This window comes from Orycteropus afer, unplaced genomic scaffold (assembly GCF_000298275.1).
Source record: "Orycteropus afer afer isolate SDZICR_OR568_19922 unplaced genomic scaffold, OryAfe1.0 scaffold00017, whole genome shotgun sequence".
NCBI lineage: Eukaryota > Metazoa > Chordata > Mammalia > Tubulidentata > Orycteropodidae > Orycteropus > Orycteropus afer.
In genome coordinates, this window is record NW_006921604.1 from 11,609,034 (window position 1) to 11,622,264 (window position 13,231).

At 40.5% G+C, this 13,231-nt stretch overlaps 1 protein-coding gene across 1 annotated transcript in view; it reads right to left on the bottom strand.

Moving 5' to 3' along the window:
- LONRF2 (LON peptidase N-terminal domain and ring finger 2) overlaps window positions 1–8,275 on the bottom strand; it is a 70,200-nt gene extending 61,925 nt beyond the window's left edge. The window contains 1 exon segment of the mRNA XM_007959535.1: window positions 7,570–8,275. Within this exon segment, the coding sequence (XP_007957726.1) occupies window positions 7,570–8,275 (706 nt within the window).
- Between the last annotated feature and the right edge of the window lie 4,956 nt (window positions 8,276–13,231).

The window sequence follows — 13,231 nt, forward strand, 5'->3', positions numbered from 1 at the left end:
CCACCAGCCACTCCTCGGAAGGAAGGTTGGGCAATCCTACTTCCGTAGTGATACTGCCTCAGAAACCCAAGGAGGGGTCGCTATGAGTCGGAGCCGACTCGACGGCACATAACAACAACAACAACAACAAGTTGAGTATTCCTGCATACACCCTAGCTACAACTTTACCTCTATTATCTGAGTAAATGCTGAATTATCTGAGTAAATACTGAATCATCTTAATGATATTAAAAAGAAAAAAGAAAACCAGGTGACATCAATTCTGACTCATGTTTCACAGCAGAATAGCGCTCCATGGATAAATAGCTATTCAGAAGCAGATCCAAATTCTTCACAGGCATCTATGGGTAGATTCAAACCACCAACCTAATGTTAACCTGTCGGTTAGTGGCCACATAACCAACCATCTGTATCACTCGGGGCTCCGTTAATGCTATTACTAGGTATTGAAGGAGCCCTGGAGGGGTAATGGTTAAGCACTTGGCTGCAAACCAAAAGGTTGGCAGTTTGAACCCACTCAGCAACTTCACAGGAGAAAATACCTGGCAATCTGCCCCTACTAAGTTTACAACCTACAAAACCCTATGGTAGTAGTTCTATTTTGTCATGGATCAGAATACCTAAGAACAACATTAGAAGTACACAAGGAAATTCATGCTTGAGACACTAACAAAAAAGTAAACACATGTGTGTGTGTGTGTGTGTGTGTATTTTTTTAAAATGCAAATCTGTGGATGGTAATTTACCCTCTTAAGTGTACCTATGGCATGTTCTCTTAATTGGAGAAAGGAGGGAAAACAACATTCCTTTTCCGCAGAGTCTTCAAACAGAACACCTAAAAATTACTTAGATGCTACTGCCAACAGAACCTTAGCTATGTAAAAGCCAAAGGTGATTCTCTGAAGTGTTGACTTCGAAGGGTAATGGAAAAGTGACAAAGCCAGAGCTCATGAGAGCAGAACCATCACACCTGCTTTTCATACTGCTGGACCTGGCTCACGCCAGCTAACTCACTACAGATCTCTGAAACAGGGCTAGAGCTAGGAAGTTTAATTGGTCAACAAATATTCTCATCTCTCTAATAAACATTTTCACTTTGCTCCAAATCCTTTACCTTCACTCTTTCTCAAATTAACTGGGTCTTTCCCAAATGCTACTACTACTGCTCAGTTTATGTAGGGAACTGAGCCAAGTGTTTATAAAGGAACACATGTAAAAGAGTAGCATATAAAGACATGGTAAGCAGGTACTACTTACAAGTGTGCTACTGCAATGTATGTGAAATAGAAGGTAGGACAGGAAGAGGGCGAAGAGGAGAAGAGCAGCAGGAATGAGGAGTCAAACAAAGTAGAATTTTCTAAAAACATCATTGCCTGCTACAGTAAAGTTCAGCAAATTTTTTCTGTAAAGGACCAGAGAGTACATATTTCAGAAGGAAGCAAATTTTCACAAAAATTTTATTAATTAAATTCAAACTATGATTATAATAATTTAGCACAATTCAAAAAAATTGCAATACAGGTCTACTAATAAAAGGATTATTTCTGAAAGAATAACATTTTCCTTAGAGTTTTAAACTCGACAACAGTGAGTTGGGTTTGTTTTTTTTTTTAATCATCAAAATCAATTGAAAATGGTTCATCAATTGATTTTGTGTATTTCATCTTTGAAAAGGCACACCAGGGACTACAAAATAGTAATATTAATCCACATGTATGATTTTAAATGGGAGTTCTGGTGGCACAGTGCCTAAACCATTTGGCTGCTAATCAGAAGGCTGGCGGTTCAAACCCACCAGCCACTCCTAAGAAGGATGACTGGGCAATCTACTTCTGCAGAGATATTGCCTTGGAAACCCAACGAGGGGTTGCTATGAATCGAAATTGACTCAACAGCAGTGAGTTTGGTTTGCTATATATTGCTAGGAAGTAATTTACAGAATTCTATTATTCTCATATTTGCCAATTTAGTATACCATTATATAGCAGATTAATAATTTTCAATTGACAATTAGATGGAACCTACTCAATTGCACAGTTAAATGTGCTTTGAAATGTAGAAAGCTTTTCAGAGATTTTTTGTAAATCTCCAAAACAATGCTGTTGAAATTACAGTTTGAGCTTTTACTGTATCAAATACCTGCTGCAAAATTTGGTTGGGAAAAAGAGATCTCACATCTTATTCCCAGTTTGTGAAAGCAAAGTAAACTTCCCACTGAAAACAACTATAAAACCTGGAAAAAATATACAAAAGAACTAATGCAAGCAATACTTCCAATTTTTCCCTAAAGGCATTTCATAATTCATAGTGTGGGGGAATGAAGCCCTCTAAGAAGAAAGTGGCTAAGACCACCGAAGTCAAAGTTTCAGACAATTAAGACTTGTGAATTTCCAGAGAGGAGTGCCCTGCAGAAGTGAGCCCAGAAAGCATAGGATACTTTGAATAACTTGCTGTGTTAGTCAGGATACACTAAATTTTGCTCTGGTAGCATAGTGCCTAAGGCAATTGACTGCTAACCAGAAGGCTGGCGGTTCAAACCCACCAGCCACTCCTCAGAAAGAAGGTTGGGCAATCTACTTCTGTAGTGATACCGCCTGGAAACCCAAGGCAGGGTCTCTATGAGTCCGGGCGGACTCGATGGCATATAACAACAACAACAACAACAAACAAAATCTTAAAGCTTATCCTACTGACATCATGTTCATAACAAGCCAGGCAATAAAGACTTGGATCTACGACTTCTCACTCCTGGACCCAGGCTCTAGCCATCGTCTTAAATTTTGTTGATTGCAGTGGTAAAAGGAGAGAGCTTTGGACAGTCCTACATTGGCAATTAAATACTCCATAGCTTTTTTTTTTTTTTTTTTTAATAAAAACTTTCATCTGCCAACCCTATACGTGGTGATGGGCACATACTATCCCCTGCCTAGACACACCTGATCGTTCAGCCTCTCCACCCATTTATCCACCCATAGATCAATGCTTGCCATCATTGACAACACAGTACTGTATATGCAAAAGGGTTCATCTTTGTTGTCTGTACCTCCCATGTACCTCTCTCTGTCTTCCTCTTCCTCAATGCCACCTCTTTTCTTTGGGCTAATTCATCGTGAAATTAAAAAATTTCTATAAATTTTTAAACTAGGGAAAATCTGCTTTCTTTTCTAATCTTCGCAAAGTAAATACTGAATATAAGTTCTCATGATGAGTTGCCTGAACAATGTTTTTAAAACTTTTAAATCGAAATTTAATGTATACATGGAAAACTGCACAAATCACAAGTATATAGCTCAATGAATCATTGCAAAGTAAACACATCTGTATATCCATCCCCTACACAAGTAACAGATCACCATCACCATTCCACAGGGCCCTCTCACACTTCCTCACCATAACTATCCCCCTGCTTCCCTTCCCCAAAAGTAACCACTGTCTACTTACTTCTAACATCCTACAGTAATTCTGCATGTTTGCATTTTATATTAAAAAAAAAAAAAAAACTTGTTGCCATCAAGTCTATTCTAACTCGTGCTAACCCTATGTGTCTCAGAGTAGAACTATACTACAGAGTTTTGCTATCATCTTACAGTGCTATGGGTGGATCTGAACCATCAACCTTTAAGTTAGTCTCAACTCACTGCCGTCGAAGGAGCAAATAGTCTGTCCCACCCAAGGGCCTATATAAATATAATCATACAGTAAAAATTCTTTTGAGTCTGACTTCCTTCAGTTAACTATGTCTGTGAGTTTCAACTACCTTGTGGTGTGTAGTAATAAATGGTTCATTTTCTTTCTGTGTAACCAATTGCTGCAGAGTCTAATTCAGACTCACAGTAACCCTACAGGACAGAGTAGAACAGGCCTATAAGGTTTCCAAGGCTGTAAATCTTTATGGAAGCAGACTGCTGTATCGTTCTCCCACAGAGCAGCTGGTGAGTTGAACTGCCACCCTTTCAGTTAGCAGCCAAGTGCTCAACCATTATACCACCAGTGCTCCTCTCTTTCTGTATAGTATTCCATAAAGACACTAGACTGTATTTACTTATTCTGCTCTCACTGGATATTTGGGTCTACTTTTGGTCTCGCTCATGACGATATAGGTTCTTGTACATTCTTTTAGTGCACATATGCATGCACTTCTCCGAAACTGCTTGGTTAATGTTTGTAGATTCTGACAATTTCCCAGGGATATAATCTGCAGTCCCATCAGCAGTATACTAGTTCTGATTCTTCTACATCCTCTCCAACAGATGGTAATCATTTTTTAAAGGTTCTGTACTTGTGCTAACACCATAGCCAGTAGCCACATGTGGCTACTGAGCACTGTTACTAATGTAACAAAACAATTGAGTTCTTAATTTCATTTAATTGAATTTAAATTTAAAACGTATTAGATTCAGTGAGAAGAAAAAAAAAATCTTTATGCTTATCTGGAACAACTCTGGTATATAAATCTACTTTTTCAACTGTAAATTTTATGAAATCTAAATACAAATGAAGTATTTCTTACGAAAATTTAGAGAGGTGTTTTAAATGTAAAATGCACAATGAATTTCAAAGATGGCACACAAAGAAGAATGTAAAATCTAAATCATTTTTCATATTGAAGATATATTTAAATAGCAGTATTTTGATGTGTAGGGTTAAAAATTACTGTTAAAAATCAATTCAACCTGCTTCTTTTCATTGTTTAATGTGGCTACTAGAAAATTCAAAATGATCAGTATGGCTCATAGTATTTTTATTGGACAGTATTGCTCTATACTACATATAAAAATAGTTGAAGAGTCAAAAATACACATCCTGTTAAAGTATGGATTTGTTGGTTGCAAAAACTGTACAGAATATTTGTTACATAAAGGAATTTAAATGCTTAATTCCAGCAAAGAATTCCCTAATTTAGATAAAGATATGATTTACCAGTTTAATACTGACCCATAAATTTATTTTGATATGACAAGACAGGACTTTAATCCTTTGAAGTAGTGCATGTCTTCATACACAGAAAGAAACTAAATCTTAAATTTAAAATATGTAATGACTATAGCAATCTTTTAGAAACAAAAGATTAAGCCAAGTTTTCTTGACAAATTTACACCTGGTGGTGCAGTGGTTTAGCATATGGCTGCTAACCAAAAGGTCAATAGTCTGAATTATAGCCTTGGAGACCAGGTGGAGCAGTTCTATACTGTCCTATAAGATTACTAAGAGTTGGAACTGACTCAACAGCAAAGGATAAAGATATAAATACATCCACTCCTCACTACATAGTTAGATTCAAAAACTAGGTGGTTATGTGTAGATAAGCATTATGTGAACATGGAAGACTGACCACATTAGATCACAAAATGGTTGACATCATTACATTCTCTTACAATACAATTACTATATTATATCCATCACAAAACTGCCAAATTGCATCACTGCATAACTACCAAACTACTGAGAATCATGGCTCAGCTAAGCTGACACAAAATCTTAACCATCACAATACTCTTGCCTACCACCCCTGAATTCATTACTGCCAGACATACATCATTAATGCGCAAAATAGATAATTTTTACTATTATCATAAATGCAAAATGTGAGATAAGATAGTCAATATGTGAGGTATAGTAGGATCGTGTGTGTGTGTGTATACACACTAGAGAGAGAGAAAGAGAAAAACCTATGTGCCATAAACTTTCCATCTGATTACTAACCTAAAAGTTGGCAGTGTGAACCACCCAGCAGCACCATGTTAGAAATTACAGCCAGAAAACTCTTATGGAGCAGTTCTACTCTGTAACACATGGAGCAGCCGTGAGTAAGAATCAATTCCACAGCAACAGATTTGGTTTTTGATTTACACATACTTTTTTAAGATGCCATGCCCATCAAGGGAGGAATGGATAGACAAACTGTGGTACATACACACAATGGAATATCATGCAATGTTAAAGAACAATGATGCATCTGTGAAATATAATGTGTATGAACTTAGAGGACATGATGCTGAGTGAAATTAGTCAATCACAAATGAACAAATATTGTAGATCACTACTGTAGAAAGTAAAAAAAAAAAAAAAAAAAGGGTTTCACATACATACATAAATTCTTTGATGGTTACCAGGAGCGGGGAGGGGGAGAGGGGTAAGCCGCTAAAAGGCATATGCACATTAACTTGGGTGAAGGGAATAAAAAAGAAAAAAAAATGGAATGGACTCTCACTTATGCATGTCACAGTAGAACCATGTTTCGTCTCAACGTCTGACTGTGATTTTACGGAAGTAGATCCCTAAGCCTTTCTTTTGAGAGCTAATGGGTGGGTTCAAACCACCAACCCTTGGTTAACTATGAATGTGTTAACTCTCCATACTACACGCAAACAAACAAACAAACAAAAAATCAAATCTATTGCCATTCATTCCGACTCACAACTACTCCCATAGAGTTTCCAAGGCTGTAAATCTTTATGGAAGTAGATTGCCTCATCTTCTGGGTTTAAACCACTGACCTGTTTAGCAGCCAAATGCCTTACCCACTATGCCACCCAGAGCTCCTTGGATTCTTAAATCATCACCAGTTACCATCCAGTCTCGACAACTCTATGAAATCATATATACATATACTACTACAAAACCAGTGAATTCAGAAAATAAACAACCCACCACACACACCCCCTTTCCACCCAAAACAACTCCCAACGGATCACTCATTCAGAGTCAGCTATAAATTACAGAAGCTTGCTCTTCCTTTATATTTAAATCAGCTACCATTGAGTTACCCTGATTCATGGCCACCCCATGTGGTTTTCAATGGCTGGTTTACTGGGAAGTAGACTGTCAAGCCTAGCTTGGCAGGTGCCTCTGGGTAGACTCAAACTTCCAACCTGTTGTTAAACAGCTATCTGCACCATCCAGGGATTACCATGAGTCCCAGTAGTTTAGACAGCAACTTAAGTCCCTTGAAATTAATACTCTTAACTGGTGGTGGGAAGGGGAGAGGCTGGTGTTGGTCATAGACTAAAAACAAAATTAAAAACCATATAAAGTTAGTATAACTAATAAGCTAAATGCACCATAACAAAATCTAATGCCATTTATGAAAAAGAAAGCACACAGCCAGACAGTGTCAAGTATCTCTAGAGTGGAGATTCCTTATGCTTACACTAGCAGAAATCGCTAAGCAAATCCTGCCCCTACCATCCACAATGCACTCCCATTCTACTACTGGAGGCTAGTTATTTGCATGATCCTGTAGGGTCTGCAAAACACTCTGGCATATTCCCATTCCCAAATAGCTGAGACAAAGTCTAAAGGTTTTGGCCATACACGGCGGCGAGGTGCTGGAAGGGGAAACCGCAGAACACCTACGCGGGTGCTGAAAAAGAGATAAACGGTGAGACCCACCTGGCCTGACATACCGGCTACCCTGGCTGCTACCACCTTTTCTTCGGAAAGGAAAATGACACCTAAGCCTGAACAAACATTTCTAAAAGAAAATCTTGGTTCACCTGATCACCTCTGAACCATTACTCGCTCGACGACTAAGCGAGTAGGAGGGTCTGGTCCCACTGCGGCACTTACCCAGGGCCAGAGCCTGCTCGCATCTCACCAGCGCAGCTTCGTGTTGTTGCCGGCGCTGCATGGTCCGCGCCTGCGTAGCCAAACTGCGCACACGGCCCTCGTTCGGGAAGCATTTCTTGAGCAGGTTGTTCAGCACCACGCTGACTAGTCCAGCATGAGACTGCGACACGCCCTTTTCCACGCAGTGCAAGCAGACCGTTAGCCCGCACGGCTGGGTCACCGGCTTCAAGAGTAGTTGCGCGCAGCGCGGGCAGCATAACAAGTCGCGAAGCGAGGCAGATGTCGGGGGCCGTGGGACTGTGGGTGGCCGCCCCAAGTACAGCACACTAAGGTCGTCTTCTGGTTGCAGTGCCTCCAGATACCACTCATCCACGCGGACGTTGTGCGCGATGCCGCAGGCCAGGTGCCCCAACTCCTCAGGCCGCAACGCCCTGAGCCACGCCGCCCCGCGAAACGCGCCCAGAGCCTCGAAGATATGGCCCGCGCGGGCCAGCGCGTTCCCCATCCTCAGACACAGATCTCGGTCGGGTTTGGGCACCCGGGGCATTACTAAACGGAAGATCTCGGCTGCCAAATCATACTCGCCTAAACTGAAGGCCTTGTCGCCCTTCTCTATTCTCAAAGATACCGAGTCCCCATAGTCGCAGCCGAGGCACTGATACTGCATTGGCTGGGCCGATTTGCCTCTGCCCGGCAAGAGGCTCATAGCTGCGGGCTAGCAACGATGTCGACTTACAAAACAGCAGAGGAAGGGTGCGCTGCTTCCCAGAGCTGGACCTCCTCCTCCGGGACACCACCGCCTTCGCCGCGAACCTGAAGCATTTGGCGGAGGCGTGCAACGGACTCGTAACGGCAGCTGGGGGCGGGCACAAAGCACGGGCGGGGTGGACAACGTGCCCTACGTAGCCCTTAGCACCCCTGCAGGGTCGCAACCGCCACCAGGTGCGGGAGGCGGGGTCAGATACAGCGGGTGCGGGGGTGGGCGGGGCGCCTCTACGGTGCTTCACGCACTTGCTCCGAGCCCTGCCCACGTAAACCTCGCCCTCTGTTCTGCTTGCGCAAATAATACCAAGTGATGTTGTAAACGTGACGACCCCCTCTCATTGTCCGCGTCTTCTCCAAACTCTCTCTTTCCGCGTCCCGAGTGGCACCCGTGAAAATATGTGTGCGCTCGCGTTTGTTTTTCGCGCCTTTCGCTACTTTCCTCAGAGCCTGGCCGCCGAGGCAATCTGTGGCTCTCTGAGGTTAAATGAGAACCTAAGAAAAGTTACCAAGCATGTCAATTATCTCTAGCTTTGATTTGGGAAATTGTTTTAAATGAATGAGAAGCCTGAGGTGGGCAATGAGCCAGAGCTTCCCATCAATTTTCTCTCAGTGGAATTTTAAATTCCAGTCGGACAGTCCTAAAACTAATTTGATAGAACTGGACTGGTGGCATAGCGCCTAAGACATTTGACTGCTAACCAGAAGGCTAGCGGTTCAAACCCATCAACCACTCCTTGGAAGGACAATTGGGCGATCTACTTCTGTAGAGAAAGGGCCTCGGAAACCAAGGAGGGGTCGCTATGAATGGACTCCACGGCAGTGAGTTTGGTTTTTTGGTTATAATTCTAGCAGACGATGTGCGAAAATACAAAAACCTACGCGTTGGGAAAGGAGAAATTTGAGAAAAGGACAACAGTATTGTCCCCTTGATTAAACGGAAATAAAACCTTACAAATTTCTCATGATACAGAGTACCGTATACAGAAGTTGCTGGGGGGAGTTAAAAGCTGCATTTGTGTGCAAGTAATGTTTAAAAGTAATCCTTCTGTGCTTATTAACTAGTTTAGAGTTTCTCATTGTATATAGTCTATTCTCTCTCGATTCTGCTTTATTGTGTCTTCAAATGCAGTAAAATGTATTAAAATATTCCAGAATCCATACCGGAAAAAAAAAAAAATATGAAACTGCTGTGGAGTCAGATCCATTTAGCAAGAAAACAGAAAGGAAAAGCTTGCTGGAGGTATAGCTTCTGGGAACAAGAATAATTTATAGCAAAAATATTATGTGAGATTTATAACATGTGGAAATAAAATTACAAAAATATCATAAATCTCATTAAGTGAGGAGAGAAAATGTTAGACCAGTTCAGAAAAGGGAAAGAGAAAACTTTGACCAGCCCCTCTTCCTATAATGAACAAATTCAGAAAAACCACCTCTCCTCCCTTTCCATGTATGATTTTTACCTCTAAGTATCTACTTTGTATGATAACAATTGTAGTTGTGGTAGGTTTTGGTCTGTTTCTCATTACTGAATCATTCCAAATTCCATTTTTGATCACTCAGGTTTTTACCTACTTCTTTATTCCACAGCACTCCACTTGTATTTGAAAGTTGCTTATACAGCAAATTCACAACCAACAACCAGGAAGTAAGGGGTAAAAGCATCTGAGAATAAAAAAAAATAGCACAACAAAGGCAATACACTAAAGATTATGAAACCTTGCAATCTTAAAGTCTGTTTATTCTTACTTTACACAAATTTCTAGCAAGAGAACAGAAAGGAAAATCTTGCTGGAGGTATATAGCTTCTGGGAACAAGAAGAATTTATAGCAAAAATATTATGTGAGATTTATAACATGTGGAAATAAAATTACAAAAATATCATAAAGACCATGATAGAAGAAATGAAAATGTACTGTTAATAAGGTTTACTTTATATGTAAAACAGTAAAATAACACTTGAAGGATGATTGTGATAAATTTAGCATGTATACTCTAAACATGTATACTCTAAACAGCCACATTAGTAACAAAGTTGTTGTTGTTAGGTTCCATCTAGTCAGTGCTGACTCATAGCAACCTTAACAGAACAAAACACTGCCCACTCCTAACCATGTTCTGCTGCTATTGATAAGGTTTTCACTGGCCATGCTTTTCAGAAATAGATCACTAGGTCCTTCTTCCTGTCTGTTTTAGTCAGGAAGCTCCACGGAAACATGATGACTCTGGTGATTGGAAATACTGGTGGCGTAACTTTCAGCATCACAGCAGCATGCAAGTAACCACAGAACAGCATACTGACAGGAGAGTGGTGATAATAAAGAGCTAGTGATTAAAGCATTTGGCTGTTAACCAAAAGGTCAGTGGTTCAAACCCGCTGGTCACTCTGTGGAGAAAAATGAGGCAGTCTGCTTCCATAAAGGTTTACAGCCTTGGAAACCCTTTGGGCAGTTCTACTCTGTCCTATAGAAAGGGTCGCTATGACCCAATAGATAGAGTTACTATTTGATGGCAGTGGGCCTGGTTGTATTTTGTTTGTTCTTGAAAATACCTAAAAAGGTACCAAAGGAGATAAAATTATCAAAAAAAAAAAAACTTGCAAAAGTTGGCAGAAAATGAGGGGAAAAGGAAGACCTAATATATGCTACCTGCAAAAAACCACTTTGTTTCTTATTTTATTTATTTATTTAAAGAGCTTGTTTTACATTCAATGCAACACACACATTTAGTTTCATTCCCCATTTACTGTGTCTAACCCTAATCCAGTCTCCTCCCCCTGCTACCCTGTAACCCCACCCCTGTGCCCTCATATTTATGCACTCCTGTTTGTCCTGCATTTCGTCAATTTGAATGTTGGTCCTCTGGTGTCCCATGGTCTATTGCTCTAAAGGATGTATTACCATAGAGTATGTGGGTGCGTCATCCTGGGTTGAGTGGTCTGCGTGTATATCTTGTTAACTATTGGGCTGAGAGCCAGCCCCTAGGGGTGCATTTTATTCGAGGCACAGAATTTATTCCAGGGCCATAGTATTGGGGATCTCACCAGATTTCATCTGACCAGTAATTCTAGTCATTATTTTTTTAATTTTGTTCCACGTTTTCCCTCCCACTCTATCCAGGATCTCCAGATTTGATCCTTTCCTAAGTGGTTGGCATTGGTAGCCAGGCATCATCTAGTTCTTCTAGTCTCGAGGGCCATCGTGTCCTAGGGCTGATTGCTTTTAAATGCTCTTGGTTTTTTTTTTTTTTTTTTGCATTCTTCATTTCTGATGCTAGGAGACCATTAGATACATCTTAGATGGCCCCTTGAAAGCTTTTAAGACCCCAGTCACTACTTACCAATGTAGGATGTGGAGCAAGGCTTTTATGTATTTTGTTGTGCCAATTGAGTCTGTTGTCCCCCAGTACTATGGTCCTGAGACCGCAGATCTATTGGATCTCTCTCCCATAGTGTTTGGTTGTCTGTGAGGGATTACTCTGTTCCTGTCTTCTATTGTTTCTGTAAGGACTGCAGGTATTTTGTATCACTGTTGTCTGTGCAAGATTAGCCTCAGCTGAATCTATCCTTGGTCTAGAGTAACCTCTGTTCACTGACCCCCATCTGATCATCTCAGGTATTTATGTGTTTATCTGTAGCCTGGTGTTTGGTGTTAATGACAGTGCAGTATTGTGGACACATTGGTTGGTATTAGCATCTGTCATCTATCTCTTATGTGCACAGTTCGGTGTCCATTTCCTAATGTTATCATGGTGTTCATAGATCCTTCCTGTCTATGCCTCCCCCTACCCACATCAGCATGTAAGCCCCAACTAGCCCAAAATTAATCTCTTCCCTTCCCTCCCCATCCTGGTAACCTACTAAGTGAGTTCCCTTTCCCAAGAAAACCCTTCTTTGTCTTTTTACAGTAATGGGCTCATACAGTACTTGTCTTTCTGTGATTGACTTATTTCACTCAGTCTAATGTCTTACAGGTTCATCCATGTTGTGAGATGATTCACATATCCCTCATTGTTCTTTAATCTAGCATAGTATTCCCTTGTGTGCATATACCATAATTTGGTTATCCATTCTTCCATTAATGGGCATTTAGTTTGTTTCCATGTCATTGCTATAGTGAATTGTGCTGCGATGAACATAGATGTACATAAGTCTGTTCATGTGCTATCTCTCACCTCTTTAGGATATATTCCTGGTAATGGAATTGCTGGGTCAAGTGGTACATCTATTTTCAGTTTTTTAAGGAAATGCCATACCATTTGCCACAATGGTTGTGCCATTTTACAATCCCACCAGCAGTGCGCAAGAGTTCCAATCTCTCCACAACCTCACCAGCATTTGTTATTTTCTTACCTGTTGAACTTTGCTATTTTTGCTGCAAAAACCCACTTTAAATATGAAGATACAAATATGTTAGTTAAAAGGATGGATAAAGATGTCATATGTAATCCTTCCATTTCATTTTTGACAAATTGCAGTTTTCCTTGATGTATACTTTGATGTTCCAAGCTCTACTAATGAATATTTGCAGCTGTTTCTTCCCATTTTGAGTCATGCCACATTAGCAAATGAAATGGAACTCTGGAAGATGGATGTCCTAGATATTACTGAGCTGAAATGGGCTGGTATTAGCCACTTTGAATTGGACAATCCTATAGACTACTATCTATAGGATTTAAAAACATACGACACAAAAATTTTAACATACGACACAACAGATCTGTCCTGGAGGAAGTGCAGCCAGAATGTCCTGACTGCTGCTTCTGTTGGCATCAATTGTAGAACCAAGCAATGTGAATTCCTTAACAACCTCAATCTTCTCTCCATTTATTGTGATGCTGCTCATTGGTCCAGTTATGAGGATTTTTGTTTTCTTTATATTGAGATGTAATCCATAC